General features: G+C 48.1%; 8 protein-coding genes across 8 annotated transcripts; 2 read left to right on the forward strand and 6 right to left on the reverse strand.

Moving 5' to 3' along the window:
- Positions 1-39: 39 nt before the first annotated feature.
- J7337_003306 (uncharacterized protein) lies at positions 40-1560 on the forward strand (the record flags this gene model as incomplete). The annotated part of the gene is made up of 1 exon (XM_044821022.1): positions 40-1560. The coding sequence occupies one exon, from the start codon at positions 40-42 to the stop codon at positions 1558-1560; it is 1521 nt and encodes a 506-aa protein (XP_044685322.1).
- Positions 1561-2805: 1245 nt separating this feature from the next.
- On the reverse strand, positions 2806-4049 carry J7337_003307 (uncharacterized protein; the record flags this gene model as incomplete). The annotated part of the gene is made up of 4 exons (XM_044821023.1): positions 2806-2855; positions 2901-3142; positions 3199-3382; positions 3431-4049. The coding sequence occupies 4 exons, from the start codon at positions 4047-4049 to the stop codon at positions 2806-2808; spliced, it is 1095 nt and encodes a 364-aa protein (XP_044685323.1).
- Positions 4050-5533: 1484 nt separating this feature from the next.
- Positions 5534-7427, reverse strand: J7337_003308 (uncharacterized protein; the record flags this gene model as incomplete). The annotated part of the gene is made up of 5 exons (XM_044821024.1): positions 5534-5884; positions 5931-6826; positions 6873-7201; positions 7250-7274; positions 7418-7427. The coding sequence occupies 5 exons, from the start codon at positions 7425-7427 to the stop codon at positions 5534-5536; spliced, it is 1611 nt and encodes a 536-aa protein (XP_044685324.1).
- Positions 7428-10853: 3426 nt separating this feature from the next.
- On the reverse strand, positions 10854-12729 carry J7337_003309 (uncharacterized protein; the record flags this gene model as incomplete). The annotated part of the gene is made up of 3 exons (XM_044821025.1): positions 10854-12017; positions 12107-12509; positions 12560-12729. The coding sequence occupies 3 exons, from the start codon at positions 12727-12729 to the stop codon at positions 10854-10856; spliced, it is 1737 nt and encodes a 578-aa protein (XP_044685325.1).
- Positions 12730-16051: 3322 nt separating this feature from the next.
- J7337_003310 (uncharacterized protein) lies at positions 16052-16801 on the reverse strand (the record flags this gene model as incomplete). Its single annotated transcript, XM_044821026.1, has 1 exon — positions 16052-16801. One exon carries the CDS (start codon positions 16799-16801, stop codon positions 16052-16054), a length of 750 nt encoding a protein of 249 aa, XP_044685326.1.
- Positions 16802-17293: 492 nt separating this feature from the next.
- J7337_003311 (uncharacterized protein) lies at positions 17294-17833 on the reverse strand (the record flags this gene model as incomplete). The annotated part of the gene is made up of 1 exon (XM_044821027.1): positions 17294-17833. The coding sequence occupies one exon, from the start codon at positions 17831-17833 to the stop codon at positions 17294-17296; it is 540 nt and encodes a 179-aa protein (XP_044685327.1).
- A 466-nt stretch (positions 17834-18299) lies between these two features.
- J7337_003312 (uncharacterized protein) lies at positions 18300-20290 on the reverse strand (the record flags this gene model as incomplete). The annotated part of the gene is made up of 7 exons (XM_044821028.1): positions 18300-18347; positions 18589-18985; positions 19034-19101; positions 19157-19231; positions 19321-20038; positions 20084-20179; positions 20235-20290. 7 exons carry the CDS (start codon positions 20288-20290, stop codon positions 18300-18302), a joined length of 1458 nt encoding a protein of 485 aa, XP_044685328.1.
- Positions 20291-21593: 1303 nt separating this feature from the next.
- Positions 21594-22782, forward strand: J7337_003313 (uncharacterized protein; the record flags this gene model as incomplete). The annotated part of the gene is made up of 3 exons (XM_044821029.1): positions 21594-21819; positions 21866-22579; positions 22631-22782. 3 exons carry the CDS (start codon positions 21594-21596, stop codon positions 22780-22782), a joined length of 1092 nt encoding a protein of 363 aa, XP_044685329.1.
- Between the last annotated feature and the right edge of the window lie 848 nt (positions 22783-23630).

The following is a 23630-nucleotide window of genomic DNA, read 5'->3' on the forward strand; positions in this document are numbered from 1 at the left end:
TGTCAAGACTCAATTGTTGGACTTTATATCCCATTCATCATGGGGAAGCCAAATCAGGCTCTGGAGAGCTCTCGAGCAATTGAATTCGCCAAGAACCTGGCTCTCTTCCTACTCGGCTTCATATTCCTACCAACAAACACCCTCTTTGCATTGGGAGCTTACCTCTGGAACCGCTTCACTTCCAAACCCTCACAACCTCAGAATGATGGCGATAATCTGGACAAAGTTACTGTTCTGGTCACAGGCGTGAACATGGCGAAGGGCCTCTCTCTCGCACGAATGTTTCATCGCCGCGGCCATCGCGTCATAGGCGCTGATTCTCATTCCCTCTCGCCCGGTCGCGTATCCTTCGCAATCGACGCGTACTATCGTCTCCCACCGCCTTCAGAACCTTCAAAAACGAGCATGAATGATCCATATCTCAATCGTATTGTGGAGATCATCCACCATGAAGACGTTGATCTTTGGGTTTCTGTCTCGGATGTGAATGCGGCTGTTGAAGATGCTGCGGTGCGGGAAATCATCGAAGCTCGTACGAATGCTAAGGCAATTCAATTTGGTGTTGAGGATATTCGGAGACTTCATGAGAAGGATGCGTTCATTGAACATACCAAGGGTTTTGGTTTGACAGTTCCGTTGACGGAGGCTGTGGAGGACAGAGAAGACGTTATTAATTTCCTTCAAAGAAATGGAGGTCTTGAGCATAAGCATCATGCGAGACAATATCTTGTCAAACCTGTTGGTGTAGATGATGTCGCGCGCTTTGCAATGCCTTTACTTCCTCTGTCTTCTGAAGAAGCTACTCTCGCACGCATCGACTCCATTCCCTTCGAGACAGCCAAATGCTCCTTCATCATACAAGAGTACATCACAGGTCCCGAGTTCTGCACTCACGCGCTCATCATTCGCGGTCGCGTCTGCGCGTTTGTCGCGTGTCGCTCCGCTGATGTTCTCATGCATTACTCAGCTCTTCCTGTTGATTCACCCCTCAGCAGGGCAATGCTTGAATTTACACTGAAGCAGGCTGAAGAGGGTGGCGAGAACTTTACAGGACATATGAGCTTTGACTTCTTGATCAATGAAGAAGATGAAGATGCTGTCAAGTCTGGTGTTGAGAAAGAAGTGACGATATACCCCATTGAGTGCAATCCAAGAGTTCACACCGCTACTGTTCTGTTCAGCAACACACCCGAGATCGTCGATGAATATCTCTCCATCCTTACCCCATCTGCACCGAGACCCTTGACAAAGCCACCTGTGTCGCCTACCAATCCCCAGCAATACTACTGGGTCGGCCAAGATTTCGTCGAGCTCGTTCTGTATCCATTCTACCTCACTCTTTTCCGAGGCACAATGAGTTTGTCGGATATCCAAAAGTCAGTTCGGGCTTTTGTGCAGCACGTCGTCTACTGGAAGGATGGTACCTTCGAGTCTTGGGATCCTCTTCCGTGGTTGTGGATGATGCATGTCTATTGGCCTGTTCAGTTTGCTTGGTACATGTCGACGGGCACGGTGTGGACAAAGGTCAATGTCAGTACTGGAAAGGCGTTCAAGGGTTAGGTTGTTGCAAGGATGTGTTGGTGTTGAAGCATATGGGAACGTGCGAGGCTATGGCTTGCTTAGGTATGAAGGTATGATGAATGACTAGTGATAGCGTATGTAGTTGAATAGAGACATATGAAGCTTTATGTATAAGAAATGTGTGCACATTTAATCCAGGACCATGTCCATGCGCGATACGTATAGTCATTACGCTACGTCACCGTGCCTCAAGTGTTGCCTTTCTGCACGCAACTCGTCCCTATTCTAAATCATAATTTTGGACAACAACCAACTAACAATCCATCTATTAACGTATTTCCTTTTAATAAATCCATTCGTAGCAACAAGTGAACCTCCACTCTTGCTTTCCAGCCAAGGTCACCCCGAATCCGGACGCAGGGATCAACACCCCACCATCTGATAAGCCAGGTGTATATACACGCCAGAGTGGTATCCCTATCGTGAAATCCCAGCCCAGGTGTTCACAGACCATCCCCCATCATTTAGGCTGTGCCCCAAAGCCGTAACCGTCATGTGTTCCGCCAGATATTACGCCAGGGGGCTGCTCGATCTGCATGCCGTACACCCTCTCGCCATGATGCATTCCTGGTACCCGGTGGCTTCGTCCCAGATCCCTGGGACTCATAATGTGGTTGCAGCCCGTTATGTTTGAGCTGCCACGGCAGTTCTAGCGTGGTTCAGGGAGCGACGGGCTACATGCACGTGGCAGGGTGAGTCTGTGCGATCCGTCACCTGCGAGGCATCGTGACGTTTCTGTACCTAGTGTAGCATTTTAACGATGTGCTATAGTATACTTGTCTGACCTTATATCCTTTTAGAATGTTCTTTTAATCCTTCTTTTTTTAAATATACTTAAAGAAAACTTGAAGAAAAAAAGCTAAATAAAGTCTAATAACACTATATATAAAAGCTTTTAGCAATTTACTTTTTTAATTATTATTATATATTAGTTTAATTATATACTGTTACTATTTATAAGTATCTGCCAAGGAAATAAATATGACTTATTAAGAAACCTCTTTTATACTGATATGTACGCGAGTTATATTACTCCGTTTTTGCCCTCATAAAGAATATCATAACTTGCCGCACTACCAGACCAACTCTGCTCCGGAACCGCAGCCCTCCCTTTCCAGTTGCGAGCACAACATTGCATCCTGGTCGTACGTGCTAGTTTTCATCGTCCCTACCACCTTCGGCATCGCCGGTAAAATCTCCTCGCCCAACTTAACTTCTTTCTTCCTATGCTCCATCACATGCTGTCTGACCGTGTTCTGGAAGTAAATAGGTCCCTAAACAAAAATAGGTTAGTAGCTGGCAATCGAGTAGAAACTCACGATGGGTGACACTGACTCGTTCCTTGTCTGGGTGCAGTTCGCCACTGACAAACACTCCGGCTTCCAGATTGGCCTGCGCGGACTCGCACAATTCTTTGTCTTCTTCAAGAACCTGTGCGTAGAAGTCCATCGTGGCTTTGAAGATTTCGTCTCCGGCCGACTCGTGACGGAACACCTCGTTCTCTATTCTTGTGTGTGTTGCATCAACAGGAATCATCCGTTGGATGTAGAAGAAGTTCTTACTAAGCAATAGCGTCAGGAGTTGTAGCAAAGCTCGTTCCAGTATGTATTGACTCACGTAACTGTAACGGACGTCGATGGAAAGAAGAATCTGATGGAGCGCTTAAAATCGTCTGTCCCGTCGTCCTGCTTCTTGTTGATGATTGTATGCTCTAAGCAGTTGCCCTTTGGTTCGACTTTGTATTTGGGCAGGTCCGAAACTCCTGCGATAAGAGGGTGGCTCGTTGGGCAGTGGTAGCATTCTTAATATTTAGATTAATTATCCAAGCATCATGTTCCTGATAGCTTACCGTTGTAGTTCTCCATAACGCCCTTCCAGTTGGATTTAAGGTTCATGTCCCACGTATGGTCATATTTGTATCCGCTGGTAAAGTCGAACAAAGTCTTTTCATCAACTCCGCCAAACTGCATCTCCCACTTCTCCTCCAATTCCGCCTGCAGGTTCACCCAGATAAAGCCAGTCTTGTCGATATGGACGTGAATTGGAAATAGTCCATGCTGGCTTTTATCAAAGTCTGGGACTGTGTCGAAGCGAGGCGCCTTGGCCAAGTTTCCCTTCAGCCCGTATGACCAGCCATGATATTTACAACTGACGATGCCAGTCTTACCAGAGCGGTCCTTGATAACAGGATACGCACGGTGGCGACAAGCATTATGGAAGCCGTTAATATTGCCGTCGCGGTCTCGGATCAGGAAGAAGGGAAACTCGGCATAGGTGAACGAGAGGTAATCGCCGGGTTGCTGGAACCGCAGCTTGTGAGTTAAGAGAATCCATTTCTTAGAAAAGATAGCTCGACGTTCCAGCCTGTAAATCTCGGGGGAGCGATACCAAGATGACGGAAGACCACGCGTTGGTTCTGTCTTGGTGTTATTAATGTTGCCTGAGGAGAGTCCTAGTAACTTCCACATGATGAGGGCGAGGATCCAAAAGAGAATTCAAATAGTATTCAGAATGCGCAGCAGGCGGATCTGGCTCGAAATTAGGCGAGTGATAGGTGAGCTGAGAGGCAATACACCGATATTTTAACTTAATTTCACACTTCTATGCCGATGCTTAAGCACCAATCCCGGGGTTTTTAATCTGCACAACATGCTTCAGTAATGCAAACATGCTAATATGCCGTGAATCCGTGTTTGACGAAGAATATCGCTCCGTTATCTCGATTCGACTAAAATGACCTGATTTGGTCAAAATTTTCATTGGTCCTGTTAAAATTTCCTAAAATGAACGTAATTCAGATCAATCTGATTGGCTGTAGCTCAGTCAGCCGAAGTCATGGCTGTATCCTTAGGGCTAGTGATTGGTAACCTGTTGCCGATGGTGGCCAGCTAAGGCCCTCCATATTGGCCGAGCCCATAGTGAGCGATAGCTTTATACCGCTTTAGTAATGATAGTGATTACATCGTGGAAACTGACGGTTCTTGTCCCTGTTCCCCCACCCTAGACCGGCTACTGCAAGCTGTATATTGATGCGTCTAGGAATGTAGGGAAGATAATGCAGCAATCAGTATCCATCACTCAAGAGTGGGAGTGGAAATAAAGGTTCAAGTGGTATCGTATATTGTAGTGTTGTTTCCTAGGAGATTAAGTTACTGTCGCCAGGGTGTCTGGTAAGGATAGATGAAGTCAATGGTTAGATTGCTAAGTGCCCCAGTCTTCCACCGAAAGCTTATTGGAAAGTCAATCGTTGAGGGGAGTTGGCATGATGTCGGGCTCACCAAAATGTCGATTGTTTTCGATCAATATACCTCTCACGTTGTATCCGGCCTCCCGTAGCTGCCGTGTATGGTTGAAGATCTGCGCTTCAACAAGAGCGGCACCATAGCCTTGCTGCGTAACATACATATGCCGACCAGGCAAGCCGCTTCACAGCGTCAGGAAATGTCTCATCAACAGTCCACAGCTATGAACTCACGTGTAGAAAACATTCACTTCCCCGCAACCGGGGAGACTAGTCACGGAGCTGAAAATAGAGCCGAGCGAGAGGAGAGATTGTGAAACAAGCATTTTGATAGCTGCGAATGTGCAAGCAATCTTCATCAGCTAGCCTGTGTGCTTTATATGCAGGTGTCGCTGGTGTCACCGCCAAACTCCAGCTGAAGCCACTTCATCTTCTTGGTCGTCTTGTCTCAGACATGTTACAAACTGGTCATCTCGTATTGGCTGTGACGTTGTGGCTTGTCGTCCGCGCATTTTGTGTATCACGATGATTGGACGACGAGGTTCTCAAGGCAGAATCGGCTTCTTAGCCGGGACCGAAATTGGCGCTGCACAAGCGTCAATTGAGAAAAAGAGTACGCAGGATTTCAGAGGCTGGTTTAATTGTGCCATAAGGCATCAAAAGGCTGAGCTCGATAGTTCTAGCAAGGTAAAACAACGCTGTGCTATGTGTCTAGGAGATATTGACAAGCAAAGAATCAGAAAAGAACTGATCCAGAAACGGCTCTCCATAAATATCCTCCAGATCAAATAAATTATGCGCCCCATTCTCCATCGGCGCATTATCCTCGTCGCTGTTAATTGGGTGTATAAACTTGGTCGCGACCTTGATTGTAGCGCTCTTCGCAGCATAAGTCCCGCCAGCTTTGCATAAGCCAGCCCAGTCTCGGCCTGACATCGCGGGATCAAGCAGTTCCCACATCATGTCTGGTTCAAACTGAATAGTTGCGCTGCTCGATTCGTCATCTTGAGGCGATTGTCGTTTCTTTTTTACTTTGATGTTGAGCGTGCGTAGAATCTCTACCTACAACGCTGTTAGTATGGCCCAGTGCTTGGGTTTTAGGACTCACCTTTTCAACAATATGAGGCCACTTCCGCGATAAATGCTCCAGAAACGTCTCACAAATGCCCAGATTCTCCTTCGCCTTCTCCGAAACCTTCCTATCCCTCGCAAACTGGAATATCCACAGTATTGAAACACATCCCGCAACAGCCTGTCCAACCAGAGGATCATTAACCTCAAACTGTCTATCCGCACACATCCTCACGAGTCTAGAAACCCACTCAGCATGGAACAAAGCTTGATCAACTGTATTCTGCAGAAACGAACGCGGTTGAAAATTCCGACCCGCGCGACGAAGAGCAACGAGTTGGACGAAAGGGTTGTTGAGGATTGCTTGGGTGGCGTGCATCATCACTTGGAATAGTACCCATGGCGCCCAGTATTCTCTGTTTTCGCTGAGTTCAGAGGGGGGTTGGTCGGGGAAGGGGGCGTTGCGGATGAGATGGCGGTGGGAGGTGATGTTTTCGAGCTCATATAGCTTGACGGTGAGTTGGTTGTGTCTTGAGGTTGCTAGCCAGGGATATTCATTTGCACCGTTGCGGATGTCGCGAAGGTAGGAAATTATACTTCCCCAGACGGATATGTAGCCAAGACATGTTGCGACAATCCCTACGTCTTGAACGTTTGCTTCGTATGCATCCGTCAAGTCAGCGCAATATGTCTTCATGCCATGCAGAGTAGTAGGCCTGGGTACGCTCTTGGGATAATTCGGTGCGTGGGCTACTTCGAAAAGAGTGTTGCAGTGGGGAGCAAAGGTGCTTTCCAGGATAGCAATGCTCCAGTGACATCTTGATATCGCATCTTCAGACTGTCGTGATCCGCTGACCTTGGAGTCTGAGAGACGAAGCGACTCTAGCTTTGCAGCCATGCCTATCATCATCCACGCCCGTGAAGACTTCCCAGCTGAACTCAGTTAGCGATAAGTAAAAGAGCATGAGAATGCACGTACAAATATGATCACACAACGCAAGTAGACACAAAGCCTGCATAACCTCCAACTGCACCAGCCCCTCCGCAGCCATATCAACAACCACACTTCTCGCCGATGCAGTATAGTACTCAATAGCCTTCCCTTCCAATCCATAGTAGAAGTTATGACTTGTATAATGAAGTGACAAAGCTAGGAAGCTCCACCGGAGGTACTGAGGCAATGTCCCGATCTTCAGCTGGAGACGCTTCGGGTCAAATAGCGGAAGTGGTTGAAAGTAGAGCTTTTCGCGGTAGGCGTTCACGAAATCTGTTAGGAGGTCTGACGGTGGTTCGGGGTTCGCCGGTGACCTGTTCTTGTCAGTGAGTCAACATGGTTTGAAGAAATATTTGCCGTACCATGAGGATGTTTCGGAAAGCATAGCTGTTATCGGAGGTAATTGCGGATGTATACGTGGTGAATTTGCATGAATATTCCATGCATTGACATCTTGGCTTTGATGCCTATTCCCAAAGCTTTGACTTCGACTCAATTAGCTAGGACAGTAACCTGACCAAAGAACTTACTCTGTCTCATGATTTGAAGCTGTCGGAGATATGCTAGCATGTTGTGCTTTAAGAGGTCTGCTTCTCTACATCAGCTCCCTCATTCATCTGAGCCTTCCGAGCAGCGACTAACAAGCTCCGAGCGAAGGATCTTCGACTGCTGCTGACATGATTCCTAGGCAGATAAGTACAAGTCTGATTTGCCAATCGACAGTGCGAGCAGCCCGGTTTCTCAGCAGGACATTTAATCTTCTTCTCCCTATCCCATCATCAGTATATATCCTCTCTATCGCGACTGATAAACATACCGACAGCGCTCACAAGAGCGCCTTACACGCGGTTCACCTGTAGTCCTCGGCATTTGGCCAAAACTCACTACGTGCAAATGTTCGGAATTCCGGTCAGCTCAGTTTTCTGGGGTAGGCTTTGAGTATCTTAAGCTCAAATTCCGGGCGCAGGCTAAAAGTGATGGAGGAGAAAAGCTTCGGCCGGCGTCATGAAGATCAGAGAATGAGACCCCCACAAAGTGTCATTGGGAATGGGCGTGATTCGTCGGTCGGAAAATGTCAGAGAGATAAGATGGCCGAATGGAGAATGTGGAGTATTTATGCCGTGTCACTTGATCGGGATGGATACCGATGGGGACTAAGACCGGGTTCATGAGCCGGTCTAAAGATAAGATTGATGTACAAACGACTACAGAGCCTCGATCCAATTAATCTGCCAGCTGTAGTCTGTTATGATGAAGACAAACCAGCCCTACTAACCTCAAACATCCATCACCATTCTCTTGTCCTCACCATTCCGATGTGCCATTCTGATTCGTCATCCACGCAGCAAAACCCTCATCGTCAGGTCACTTCCTCGGCGCATTACAAAACTTACAGTCCGGATCATGCTGGTAAACAGTCGTCGGCAGTGTTTTCTTGACCTCAGTGCAGACACCGTTTCGTTTGAATCCATCGCATAGCCATATCTTGTAAGTTTCCGATCTGATGAAGCGCTGGCAGGTCTTGCACAGCCAGGTCTCTTGTCTTTCTTGACACATTTTGGGGACTATTAGTGTTAGTAATTGCGATAGGATAGACTAGCAAAGAAGGTGGTTTAATTGCTTTCAGTCTTTACTGATTTTAATCCGAGGTTCAATAACGGGTTGGGGGAATTGGGAGGGAGGAGAGGACGCATCTATACTTTTGGAGGGACGGTGATGCTGTCTGTGTTTCGGGATGAAAGGTCTTGTTATCACTGTTTTTGAAGGCACTGAAAGAATTGCATTCTTTATTACGTCTCGATGAATTCGCATGTTCACTGCCCCGAGGCGTCACCGGTCTGTTGTTCACTGCCAAAAGGCACCATGTTCACGCACAAAATCTGTCACTTCTTTGTCTTCTCGCCTAAACTCGCATAGCACGATGGAGGCCAATCAGAGACCGTGGCTCAAGAACCAGAAGTTACCATCACTAACTCCCTCCTCGCGATGGCGCCGTTCATCCCAGTGTAACATACTTTACGCTCCGTAATGCTGCGTAATCTTGACTTAGCGGGTGATGTATCTGAGTGCATCACGTTCGACTGGTCTAGCATGCGTCCTCATTCTTTATCGCATCATGCTTCCATTAGACTTTTCTGGCTTTCGGGCACGAGAGACATATACATATGAAGAACCGCAATTGCAAACTCTTCACTATGGGTGAATTCATGCAGCGAAACGAAACTATGGACATATTCGCTATCGACTATTGTTCTATGTGTCAGGCACCCTCTTTGCAATCTTTCTATGCCGATTACTTCGATAATATATGTTGCATTCGACGTCCTCGTTCAGCAGCCATCCATTTTCCACTGTGAGACTACTCTGATCCAAGCAGCAGTATCACTCAAAGCCAGTGCCCAAACCTTGACTCACCGACTGCTTCGGCCATCAATCACGGTCGTTCACTCCAGCCGTAGAATCGAGATAATGCTGCAAGAGCCAAGCCTCTTGCAGTCGGCATGTCAACGCTTGTCGCGTCCTGCACCTCACTGCTCTCCCTATCCTCCATCTCAAGATCAGAAGCTGTATCTTGGATCCCCATTCGATCTGCTTCAGGGAACAGAGAAGACCTGGTAGCCTCAGATGGTACATCCACCATTTCGATTGTTGCGACCGCTTTCCCCTTCCCCTTATCTAACACTGGAAGGGAATAAGGCTCGCCGTCGCTGGGAGCAGGTGAATCAGTCGGCTCGGCTGAGTCATCTGGCTGTTCATCGTCTTCAAAACTTGGCTGAGGCAAATACTCGAGGCTTTTCCAGACACTCTCATCCGCTTTGACCAGTGAACCAGGCAACTAGCCCTTCATATCGACTTGGACTCTTTTGGGCAGTGCCGTCGTGCAATCCTCTTCTGAAACCCCTGTATCCATTATTTGTTCCCTCACCTCTTTCAACCTGTTCCGTTTAAGCTGAACCTCTGCTTCTGTTCGATTTTTGTCTGCAAGGAGGGTTTTGAGCTCTTCCGCCGCTTCGTTCATTTGCTTGCGATGGCTACAATACCAGCAGGCGTGCGATCCGACGTAGGACCAGTATCTCTTGTAAGGCCGTATTCTGCGCTGACATATGAAGCCGTCCTTGCGATAGGGTATTCCACGGCCTCTTTTCTTGCGGTCCGCCTTTTCGGCCTTGGTCATCAATACTGGGGGCTTGCCGTTGCATACTTGATGGGTCACGACGTGGATGATGACCCTCGAGTTGCAGTCTTCGCACCGCTTTTCGTAGCTTGACTTCTGACACATATTGCTCGAGTTCAGGGTACAGATCGTTGATGATGTTGGTCGCAAGCGGTGATGTGGATGTTTGGTGGCAGTAGGGAATGATGGAGAAGGTCTTGGAGTTGGTGTTGATGATGCAGTGGAAGGCGTAACTGTCGCGTGCCCAGTCAATAGTGAAATTGTCGCTGGCGACGAAGATGGATATTTTAAAGCGTTGGCAGAATCTGTGTATATGATGATGATGATGGAGTTATTCGATGTATGGATCAAATGGAGATGAGGGGAGATTATTGTCCTTCCATCTAAGGGGGGCTCGCGGGTGATGGAAGTCGCAATAGGTGAGTGCGTTGGCCATAAAGGAAGGTGTATCATTCAGGTGTCGCGAAGACTACAACTGCCTGGAGCGTTGAATCACACAACAGCGAGACTTGATGGCACGATAAGGCAAAGAATCAATTGCATCCATGACGAGTGAATCTCATCATAAGACCTCTAGCATATGGCCTCATCACAATTCGGGTGTCATCAATGACTGTCAATCTTCGGTGCACACACATCCCAAGCAATTGATCAGGTCTAAGTACGGTAAATTTGACTATGGACAATAAGAACAGGTCGTAGGTATCATGCAATCTCGTCTTCAACATCACTCATTAACATCCCCATCACATCTCACATCTCACATTTCACATCTCAACCATCACCATTTCTTACTCTCGGTGCGAAGTTCCAGCATGCTCCTCCTTATGATGTCCCAATCCACCATCAGTCACACCCGACGGCCTCGCAAGCGTCTCATCATCGCTTGACGCTGCAGGAACAGCAGTCTCGAGATCCGTACCAGCCTGCTTCCTGATCCTCGACATCTCCTCAGGAGGAGGAGGAACCCACTTGGCACTCTTGATAGGGTTCACCTTTTCAAGATACATGGTGTCAATCTCCTCAAGGGTACGTCCCTGTCCTTCAATGACGAAGAAGTAGACCAACAAACCACCGAGGACGTTACATCCCGCAAAGACGTATCCGTAGCGGAAGTCGATGTCTTTCGTGATGAAAGGCGTGAAGAAAGCGAGGAGGAAATTCCAGAGCCAGTTGCTAGCGGTTGAGAGAGCCATGCCCTTGGCGCGATATCGCGAGGGGAAGATTTCAGCCATGATGGTCCAAATCATTGGCCCCCAGGTTGTAGCGAAGCCCAGAATGAAAAGACAAGCAAATACAATCATAGCAATACCCGCGCCCTGCGTCTTGGTGGGATCATCACGATTAAGCGAGAAATGACCAACAGACGCAAAGATAAGGAAGCAGATAAACATCCAAGTACTTCCCGCAATAAGCGACTTGCGGCGACCGTAGTGCTCGACGATATACAATCCAATAAACGTTACCACGAAATTAATCGTGTTCAGGATAATCTGCGTCTTGTAGCTGTCGATAGACACAGACTGGAAAATGGTAGTTCCGTAGTAAAAGAAGTAATTCGCACCAGTGAGCTGTTGAAACATCTGCAGCGACATTCCGATGAAAATGCGATAAGCCATGCGGGGAGCCTTAAACATGCCGACGAATTCCTGCACGGGGTTCTGCTTGATGTGACTCTCGGCGCGGAGCTTGGACTCGATCTCTTCCATTTGGGTATGGATCGCCCAGTGATTTGGCGTCGCGCCGTAGACCTTGCAGAGCGTGTCGCGCGCACGATCGACTCTGCCGTTGCGGTAGTCGAAACGGGGCGTGTCGGGGAGAAAGAGAATTCCAATGCCGAGAATGAGGGTGAAGACCCAGCCGACGCCGATGACGATGCGCCAGGATGCTGAGCTGTTGGGATGGTGCGTTACAGTGCCGTAGTTGAAGCACGCAGCCAAGAAAATACCCATCGTCTAAGCAAGCGTCAGTGCAATCCTTGACACCTTTTCTCCACAGATCGTCGGGACAGGAAACTTGGCACGCCAAGAATTGTATCACTTACAATAAAGAGCTGGTAACAGCAAACCATTGCACCTCGAATCCACGGCGGTGCAGTCTCGCCCTGGAACATAGGAACGAGGAGAGACAGCGCGCCGACGCCGAGACCAGCGACCCATCGGCCCATCATGATCTGCACCCAATCCCTGTCCGAAGATATCTGGATGATGAAGCCAATAGCAATCATCCACGTCCAGCCAGAGATGCTATACTTTCTGCCAATGCGGTCGGCTACAGGTGCTGCGATGAGTGCGCCCATGAGCGTTCCGATGGAGAGGAGCGCGACGATGAGACCTGAGCGGACGGTGCTGAATGCTTTTTCTCCCTTGCTGTTTGTTTGGGCGAAACGGTCGAGAAAGTCTGGCATCTCGAGGAAGCCCGAGATTTGACCTGTATCATAACCGAAGCTGTCCTCGTCAGCTACAGTGATTGGCAGTAAATGGGAAAGAGAACTTACAGAAGTCCGCCCATGGAGACAAAGGTAGCTAGCAGAAAAGATCGGGGCGTGATGCGAGGCAAAGGCGAGTAATCAAGACCAGCGAGAGATCTCCTCGCACCAGCCTCCTTTCCCTTTTCAGAGTTTGGATTCTGGTCATCGAAATGAACAGTGAGGAAGGACGGCGCCATGATGGGCAGTCAAACTGTATCTCTACAGTGTATATAATAGTATGTAGTAGTGATGATCTAGAGTCAATTGGTGATTGAGTTACTCTACAAGACGGAGGGTGTCGAGGATTTAAATACATACTCCTCCAGAATGACGTTATAAACCAAAAGAGTGATACTTCGTGATGTCAGGCCTGAAAAGCAGGCGTCCAATGAGCCGCACCCCGATGCCCAATCCTGGGCTGTCATGGTCTCGAGACCACGAAATCGGTCCGTCCCATTTATTTTGCTTCTACCAATTCTGTGGGGTTAACAAGGGGAATAGCACAGTAATTGGGCAATGGGGTGAATACTGGGTAACGGGGTACCACCTCCACGGGGTTGTAAAGCTGGGGAAAGCCCGAGACTTCACCTCATGGCATCGAAGGAACGGTGTCTGTTTGGTATGACGATATGGCTTTTTGGGATTTTGTAGTGGCTGCAAAATTAACTGAAACGGCCTGTAATGCAATTACTTCTAGTACTTCTGATTGGGGGAAATGTCCCCGTGATGGCTTGGATGACAGTTTTGGTTGGAAGCGTTAGTGACACTAACCCCTGTTCAGTACTATTCTGGATTTGGTTCATCGTCAAAACATGACGACACCCGAGGGATCCGGAGAGACTCATGAGATTTGATTCAATGAGCATCAGTTCATGACATTCTCATGTCGAGATTGACTCTGGCTCAAAGTCAATCGACTTGTGATACGACACATCTCTACGCTCGGATCTCACCGTTAAACTCTTCTGTAAGACATTGAAGAATCGCCCAGCTGTCAGAATCTCTTGTCTCAACTGCCAAGCCCCGTTTGCCGATCTCCCATACAAATCTTGGCATGCGAAGCAATGACGCCAATTTCTTCCCCCGACGATCTCATCCATTCTGACCGTAGAATGCCCAGGTACCACGACACTTCCAAGAACTTCTAGATACCGTACCTCAAACATTACCCGCTCTTCGTCTCCGAACGGCCCTGCCTCGGCCGAAAGCACTTTTATCTTTGTCCTGTTTCTCCATACCCCGTGTTCCCCCATTTCTCCATGGTCACTGTAAGTGTTTGACTGTCATGGGATGTGGGATGCATGTATCCTTGAGCCGCGTCCGGATATCCGGTATTCCCAGCGCCACTGCGTCATAGGCAATCTTGCTGTTGTTAACACTGTTAAAAGAATTGTAACAATTTCCCCAGAAAACCAGTTTTTATGCTGGTATTTTACCTAAAACGTAACTTAATTCCACGTGCTTCCCCGATCCCCAGCACGTTTATCTAAGCAACCGTTTGCATTCGATTCCCACGAGTCAACAATGCTTTGTTCCGGCCAAATGCTGTATCATGTCACTGTCGGGGAATTTAATTTGCTAGCGCGGTATGCCGCTTTTCTTACCCTACACAAATTCACTTCGTGTTCGCATCGTGGTGTACCTGATTGCCGAGCCATCCGTAGGGCGGTCAGCTCTTCTGAAGAATTCGTCAATGAAATGTTGAAGAATGTATCACTTGACGATCTGCGTTTTTCATGGTATGATAAAAGGGCCGACAGCGACGCGTAACATCGAAAGTCCATGGTCGGCTTCACGATACCAAGAGAATGGGGATGTTATTGGAGCGGTCGATAGCCCATGGGGCCCCATAGTCGGGAATATACGGTTATTGAGGTTTGCATTTGTGACAAGCTTATCTTGTGCTCTTTGACAGTGCCGAGGTAAGTTGCCGGGTTGTTCGCTGATTAGGTAAAAACTGATCCTGGAAGTGCCTATCACGATCGGAAACATTGGAGTAGATGTTTGGTAGCAAAGATATGACATCTCAGCATCGCAAATCTCTTTTCAATTATATTCTTATCGCGACTCACCTTTTACCAGTCGTTTGAGTCAAACATGCAAACTTTGCAACAGACTCATGACCATCTCACCATGCCGAGGCCAAAGGAGCTTGACACGTAAATTCCTTCAATTTGGACGCCTACCTACTATGTAGGGACTGATAATCGAGGTATCATCGGCATGTTAACGCCCTGAAAGTTTACCCGCCTGTATTCTATCGGTAATATATTCATTGGTCACTTCTATCAGTATAGTAATATAACTTCTTGTGCACGAGCATCGTCCAAAAATGCGAGCGGAGCCTCTGGGGACTTAAATAACTTCTTGAGGCTCTCTTCATCCATTGGCTCATCCAAACAGATCAGGTGAGTAGTACTGAAGAGAATAAACGGCTCAGGCTGTGGTCTGGCTAGATACCCTGCGCCCAGGCGACGAAATACCGGTTTGTTGTTGTGACTTTCTTCCCGCAGTAACAAAACAAAATCGTCCAACTCTGCAATACTATCCTTAACGTTGGCCATAAAATGTCGGAGAAGAAACAATCGATCTTGATCTTAGTCAACTCCCCAACTGTCAAGATATAACAGTAGTCTAGGTGGTTGCCCATCTTCAGATCCTACTCTGGTATCGAATGTATTGTCAACGTCGAGGAAAGGCAAACTGGCATTTGTAGGAGACTGAAGCTCGACGGCTTTGAATGAATCTGACACTATGAGCTCTGCACTTTTTAAGGTCGAGGCACAAGGAGGCCCCGTTCAATCACAACTATAGTGAGCCAACTTGACATCGTTGTACTCTTCCTGATGCTCCAAATGACCAGTCAGATCATCGCATAAGTTGGGATTCTGCTTGCTTTTGGACGACGACCAGGTCCAGATTAGGATGGTAGCAAGGCTTGCCAACTTCAGATCTTCTATGAGGATGTTTCTTATTGGACGTACCCTTCAAGAACATCACCGCCACGGTGAGCTTTATTGTTCGCTGGTATATAGCTGTGCCAAGCCAAACCGATCCAAAGACTACTCCCCCAAAGACTTAGGATGTGTTAATGCTTGTTTGAATTCATTTTGAACCAAGCTTTTGCAATTAAGGATAACGTGCAAAAGGGACGATCGTTTGAAAGGGGGGTGATGGCGTGGTTGGCTCATAGACGCTAGTGAAAATGGTGCACCGCATGAAAACCTTCGACCAGTAAAACCCTGGTATTTTAGATTAACTTAAGGAGCAAGCTACTACATTGATTCGTGATGAGCTATACAAGGCTGAAGGAGCTCTTGAACAGTAGGCGAAGGTGGCCAACAAAAGCTCCAGCCACAGCTGTGAGACTGTTTAAACCAGCGCGACATACACTTTGCGGGATCACGGCGAATTTTGTAAGGCTGACGGAATTAATATCCCTGTGACTTATCAAAAGACCAAGTCAATCATTACCGGATTCATTATACACTTATCTATATCCGCGAGCTTCCCTGGAAATCATTTCTTCTGATCCTTCAACTCCCCACGCTCCTTAACAATCCTCGCAACCTCATCACCAACCTCCGTCCCCAACCCTTCAAAACCCTTAATAACACCCTCCCTATCCCCCTGACCCATCTCCTGACTCATTTTAAACTTGCCCTCCAACTTAGTAACCTCAATCTCAATCCCGATAATATTCCTCTTCAACAACTCAACATACTTCTCCGGCGCATCAGAAACCTTCCACTGACTCTCAGCCGTAAACCCCATCGCACCCCTCTCATTATGATCCGTAAGATCACTAATCGCCCTTCCCAGAAACGACGACGTCTCTTCGTTATTCTCATAGTAAATCCTCGCCTTTCCATAAACCTGCGCCGCGGCGTAATTCCACGTCGGCACCACTTTTCCATTCGTTGGTTTCGTCTCGGTGTAGAATTTGGGGGTGACGTAGTGGTGAGCTGGATTTGTGAAGATTACTAGGACTTCGTCTTCGAGATAGCTTTTTAGAGAGGGGTTGGCGGTGCAGTGTTCGATCATGGCTTTGCTTTGGGGGTTTTGACGAGCCAGGTGACCGCGGAGACGGCCGAGTTCTGTTTCGCTGGATTCATCTTTTACGTCGAGAAGGAAGGGGATGTGACTGCTTTGGAGGAAGGAATGGTTTTGGGATTTTATTCCGGTTGTGAGCATTCCGAGGGGGTTTTCGTGGATGAGGCGGCGAAGGACACGGAGGTCCGCTTCAGCATGGGCGGCGCGAATATACATGGTCGATGCGTCAGGTATGTCTTGGATTATCGTGGTGGGTTCTTGTTAAAGAGAGATAGTGAAGTCTTTATGCTGCTGAAGAATGAAAGGACATCGCAAATAATAAAGGTTTGGCGGAGTGGGCGGGCCGCCACTGTAAGAGGGCGTCGTTCACATCGACCGGGCCGGTTTGGTACGGCGAATCACAGGTACAGTCATTCTAAGCAAGGTCTAGAGCGAATTGGTGCGAAGAGGTTTGTCATTGGCCATTCACCTAGCGTTATCGGACCTGCTTCCGAGGGTCAAAAATGCTTGAATGCGAGTTTCGTCAATTGAGTTCCATTATCTCGGTGTTCAAAGCCGAGCAGGGTTGAGAGACGTGTTCTGGAGGGTAAAGATTAGAAAGAAGCCAATTGATCTGTCATTCGCGTGTCTATCTCATTGCCATATCGCCTACCATCCAACGCCAAATTCACCTTATCCATGATTCATCATCCCGAGACTCTTTTGCATCTACAAACTCTTGACCATGATATGGTCAGTCTGAACAATAGATCCAATTGTAAAATTGTGATTCCCGACCTGTTTATAACCCCATTTCTCATACGCCCTTATCGCCCTAGGGTTCTCCTCCCAAACACCAAGCCACAAATTCTTATACCCCTGCTCCTTCGCCATGCTCTCAATGGCCTTCTCCAGGGCCTTTCCAACACCAGCGCCATGAGAATCAGGGTGCACATAAATCCGCTGTAACTCAACGGTCTTTTCCATGTTCTCTACACAGGGCTCACTGCTTCCGCGAGTGAGATACGCGAAGCCGAGGAAATCATCGTCCGAGCTTGTGGCGATGATTACATCTTTGTTGGGGTCATTGAGGTCGTTGACGATTGAGGTTTCTGTGTAGGATTCTTCGAGGAAAGCATCGAGTTCGTGAGGTTCAACGGAGTGCCCAAATGTTATTGAGAAGACGTGTGCGCCTAGCTCTGCGATACGAACCGCATCAGTGAGTGTTGCAGGCTTGATGATGACTTCTTTGTGATCCTTGGCAGTCATGATGGGATGAATCAATGCAACGCAGCTAAGGATAACAATTGAGTAATAAATAGGTACGTGTAGCAGGGGCAGATGTTGGCGGTGAGTGACCTGCAGATTTCGGATCTCAAAAATTAGGCTTGGCTGAGCGGCTTAAAATACTTGAACAGATCCAACTTGGATAAACTCCCCGAGTCCAAACATGCAGATCTGAACGAGTGACTTCTGGAAAGATCTCGGCTCTATTTCCGAGGATGACTAGCGCGCGCCCTTGATGTCAAAAAATGGATGGACCTCGCCCTTTGGATTGACCATTTCCGGGACCGGATATGCACAGTTTGACCATGATACCAAATTGGGTAAATATCCGCTGTTTTCTATGAAATTTGGACTCATCCTGTATCGATGCATTTCGCTCGGAGGGCGCGTAGAATTACAACCATTTGCTCTATACTCGAACCTGGGAACGCCCATCGTTCGCAGATTCTTATTCCCTTGTCTTGTAATTGGTTGAGATCTGGGACTCTGAGGGCATCTAGTCTTGAGAAGGCTGCGAATGAAAGGAGTAACACTACTGCCATGGTTCTGGATCTGTTAGTAACTGTCGTTACATAGGAAGTGTCGACATACCCGTGTAAGAGATTCTCTAAAGATGCAGTCGGCGCATGCACTGCAAATTCAACTGAATTGAGATATCTACGACAGTGTACCAGACATTGTCGCGCATTCTCAAGCGTCGCGGGATTAGGCTGTGTCCCTGGTGCAAGAGCACAAACCTGATACAGAAAAGGCCTGTAGATGATGTCGCCTGTGGTGTGATATCGTATAGTAACCATGGTGTCATCAATACCTATCGGAGGTATCTCCAAGTTTGGCCGGATGCTGTGAGGGAGGAGATGATACCATGCTCCAAGCTGACGGTTCAACTCGTGAGCTAGATTTGGGAGGCTTGACTGCGTTTCCTCAGAGTTATCTGCTTGGTTGTCGCCCGTACCGGGTTCAGCTTCGGCGTAGAGGACGTAGTGGATGCGATTCAAGAGGCGACGGGACGAGAGATCCGCGAGCCACCGGTGCATATAAGGTTCGGAGGGGCCATCGGACCATGGGTAGGGTAGTTTATCGACGATCTTTTCGATGCCACTGCGAGGGAGATGATGCTCTGCCAGAATATCACTGAGTATTGTTAGAAACGACCTTTATGACACCGTCCGGAGGGCTTACCATTCCAGCACAAGAATGGCCCAAAAGACTCGCAGAATTGACTGGTCCTGCGAACCATCTCGCAGTAACTTCTCAGATCTGATCCGTCAGCACATCCCTCAAACCCCTTGTAGCTAGACATACCTTATCCAATAATGCTGCACATCCGTAGACGCCATATGCACCAACCTCCACGCCAGCAACGGCCTCGACAAATAGCTATAATACAGCGCAGCGAGATACAACGCCTGCGGCAAAAGCGGGTCCCCACCGAACGAACACAACGACTCCGTGAGCAATAATCTCACAGCGGGTGTGAAGAACTTTACCCCAGGGCTCCAACTCGCATCCATACGATTTGGCGTCTCAGCAGCGACAGAACCAAGGGCGAGAACGACGAGAACCAGGGAGGAGGGGAGATCAGGTCGTGCACCGTGGTCAACGGTTCTATCGTATAGATCGTAGAAACCTCGTTGGTCGAGAATTGGATGGAAGCGATGAACGAGTTGGAAGTAGTTTCTGACGAGATGGTCTGTTTCTTTGGGTGATAACGTCGGTAGGTCGATCTGACTGGCTGGTTCGGCGTTTAATCTCAATCCTTCAGGGATGGGCCTCCTCAACTCAATATGGAGGAACAGATCTGAAGGATAATGACCAAGAAGTGCTTTAGCAGGCGCGGACCTCAATAGGTTTCCAGTTGTGGACGAATGAGACAGTGGAATGTCCATTGTCGTGTTGAAGACGTTGTTGTTGGCGAATTGAGACAACGATGTTTGTGTCCCAGGTCCTGTTGAATGGACTGATGAAGCAGGTACTATTCCATCTTCAGGACTAATCGGTTCGTTGTGTCGTGTTACAGGATATGTGGCATAGGGTGTTGAGGCTGGATAAGGAGTCGATGCTGGGAACGGTGTCGAAATAGGACTCCGATCTCGCTGACGAGCTATAGCGGACTGAAAGGTTGACTCAAGAGATTCAAGACGATCAAAGATCTCATCAACGCGATCAACAGGAATTGCAATTCGTCTGCCAAATCAGCATCGCATAGCAACTTATGACTGTGAAACTCACTTTGACTCATTTCCTTCATCGCGATACTCGCACTCAGAGTTATTCGCCTCTTCGCAGAGGGTACAAACAGGCTGTCTGCCATCACATTTCCTCTTCCTGCACCAATTAGCACCACTAACGGTATACGTCTTCATTAGAAATATTGACACACCTCTTTCTGCAGTAATTGCAGGCCTTGGCGGCTCGCTTCCGCTTCGCAGATTCCATACCTGCCTGTTTTGTGTGTCACACTGGGAAATCTTTGCCGCGGGGCGGATGTCAGGCGGAGTCGGCGGCCGGGCCTCCGCCTTCGGTGAGGGGCGGAAGAACTTTGCGCCGCCTTGAGCTAGCCGGAGGTACTATGGAAATATTCCAGTGGAGGCCCACCTATTTGAACTCTTATCGATAAGTGACTGGAAAAACTTCTGTCCGTCCATCGACCCAGCTACCCTGAGCTTGTTCATTCAGTCATCTATCTAATTAACGGATTAAAATAACACAAAATCCCACTGTTTTCGCCTTGATTCTATGGCAGAATCTAGTCTTGGCTCGCAAATACGACTAATTTCTATGTATTTTTTTTTTTTAGCAAATTATACGTTTTGTCTATGTAGTAGTCGATCTGATTTTTATATTTGTAACTAACCCCACATCTAATTACATTCTTCACACCTTTACGGTTTTTTCTGTTCACATTTCACGGACTATTCTCAGCAACGCATCGCTCGAAGGAAATGGGGAATTGCCATGTTTGCCAACCTTATCAGAGAAATGGGCCCATCTGCCCAGGCCAACACTTTATCATTGCGCTAATAGAATGGAGACCTCCGCATTTCACCATCCAAGGCTCTGATGACGAAGTGGATAACGTGCAATTCCGGGGATTTGACAAGCTAGCACGCCATCCCGAGCTTCCATCGATCTACCCAAGTTGCAAAGAAGACGGACTTAATCACATGGTTGTGAGCTCGAAAGAAATAATCTGCTCGGCCTGTCGGAAACACGAGACATGGCGAAATTGTAAGCGTTAGTCACCTAATACGAAAGGACATTCATGGCCGAGTACAAGGATCGCTTGTCCGATTCAAATGCTTGCGACAACCGATATCTCGGAGCTCAAAGAAGCTCCTTGATGTCCGATCATCCAATGGGAGTAAGAATGGAACGAGATCCGAGTGACTCCGAGTTCCGAATCGGTTGTCGACCGATGATGCGGATGAAACCACGTTATCGCAAGCCCAGCTCCGGTCTCACTATCCAATGGATTTACAAGCTAAAGTGACACCATCGACCGTGATGAAAGCGCAAGACCAACCGGCATGACTCACTATACTTGCTGCGTACCTGTTTCTGCGGGGTTAGCGAGGTCAATCGCGATGTCGTAAGTGAAATGGCGGATTGTGCGATCTGATAACGCGCAGCGGGGACTAACGGCATTATATATAAGTAAAGCATAGAATCCCAGATAGAGAATCTTGTTTTTCACCAAAGACAAGACTGCTTTGTTAAGACAGACATAACATAGTTCAAAATGTCGACTACTGCTACTATTACCCAACAGGCCGAGCGCATCGTGCCGCTCAATGTCGAGGCCAATAAGTACCCAGAACCTCTTAAGCCTTCTGGAGCTCTCGACAAGTTCACATTCGAAGAGTCAACCCCTGTCATTGGACGCGAATATCCCAAAGTCAACCTCGTCGACGACATCATCAACGCCCCAAACGCAGATGAACTAATCCGCGATCTCGCCATCACCAGTACGTTCTCCTCCCCAGCCCCCAAACTCCCTTCTAACAACTCCAGTCTCCCAGCGCGGCGTCGTCTTCTTCCGCGCCCAAGACAACCTCACAGACGAACAGCACAAACAACTCGTCCATCGCCTCGGCCAACTAACCAACAAGCCCAAGGACTCAACTCTCCACATCCACCCTCTTCTCAACAGCACCAATGAATTCGGCGTAGACGACAATGAGATCAGCGTCATTTCATCAAACGTTGAGTTCTTCCAGGACAGAATCAAAGATCGTGATGATCGAAAGCAAGGTGCTGCAAGCTGGCACAGCGATATTCAGTTTGAGCAGTATCCCGCTGATTACACGAGTCTGCGACTCACAAAACTCCCAGCCGGAGGTGGTGATACCCTTTGGGCTTCGGGATATGAACTATATGATCGATTTAGCGATCCCTATAGGAAGTTCTTTGAGGGCTTGACTGCTACGTTTTCGGGCGACGGGTTCTTGAGGGCGCGAGATGCGAGACCGGATCATTACAAGATCTACGAGGAACCGCGGGGAAACCCTGCCAATATCGGAGATGAGCTCAAGGCCATTCATCCCGTTGTTCGAACAAACCCTGTTACGGGATGGAAGTCTATCTTTGCGATTGGAAACTTCCCCAAGCGGATTAATGAGTTGAGCGAGCGTGAGAGTAGAGAGATCTTGGAGTCGCTGTACAAGAGGATTGAGCAGAACCATGATTTGCAGGTTCGCTTCCGCTGGAGAAGTCCCAATGATATTGGTAAGTACTCTGCCATAAATGGTGGTTGAGGGTGATGCTAATGATGTACAGCGTTCTGGGATAATCGCAGTGCATTCCATAGCGCGACGAATGATTACGATGGTCTTGGTGAGCGCACAGGTCACAGGGCTGTTGGTATTGGCGAGAAGCCTTACCTCGATCCTAACAGCCTTTCAAGGACCGAGGCTTTGAAAAGAGCTTAGTGCCTGTTTAGAAACATTAGATAATGATATGCATGAGATTTACTTCGACTCGGCTTTTTTGCCCTTCTGACCTTTACCCGAATGCCTTGACTAAGCCTTGCTGAACCTTTTGATGCACTTATCCAACAGTTTCCAAAAGCGCTCTTGCCTTGCAGTTAAACGAAGTGCACAACCCGATGTAGCCGCCTTGGCTGCGGGGAGGTATTTGCCCCTGTACCTCTATCTCCTTGTGTCCTCTGGCGGGGACACAAGCTCCGTTTGTAACGGGCGCAACCGAGTCTGTTGAAATATTCAGGCGAGCTGCAGGACAGTGGATCTCGATGTGACTAAAAAGACTGCCAAGGACGATCATCGGGGCCGACACTAAGTCCCAGATGCGATCCTATTTGCCATCAGACCTGCTACCTAAATCCTGACTTGATCGATTGATCATCCCAAAAAGCAGAAGCCTGAGTCAACATAAACCAAAAGGCTAGGCGAAGTTCAATTATGAATTCTCGTTTAGCTATATCCTGAAGCCCCTCCTATCGGTGTGCTTTTCTGTACACACTCCGTTCTTAGTCTAGAATTTCGTTTCCGCCCCCAATGCCACGCAGCTAGCTCAGACCATCCTTCGGGTAATTCATCAAAAGAGAGCCCAATTAGAGCTCCTTGCATGGGGTGGAAACTCCGAAGCTGCGTGATCCCTGCTCCGGCTGGACAATCCGCCTCCCTTTTCAGCTTAATTTACGAGCCCCTACGACATTGTCATTCGTGGCTCCTCTATGGCCAGGATTCCATGATCACCAAAGACCTTAGAAGTTAGAACTCTGTGCCTAGTTAAGATGAACGAACAGAACACAGTTTTA

This window comes from Fusarium musae, chromosome 2 (genome assembly GCF_019915245.1).
Source record: "Fusarium musae strain F31 chromosome 2, whole genome shotgun sequence".
In the NCBI taxonomy this organism is placed as follows: Eukaryota; Fungi; Ascomycota; class Sordariomycetes; order Hypocreales; family Nectriaceae; genus Fusarium; species Fusarium musae.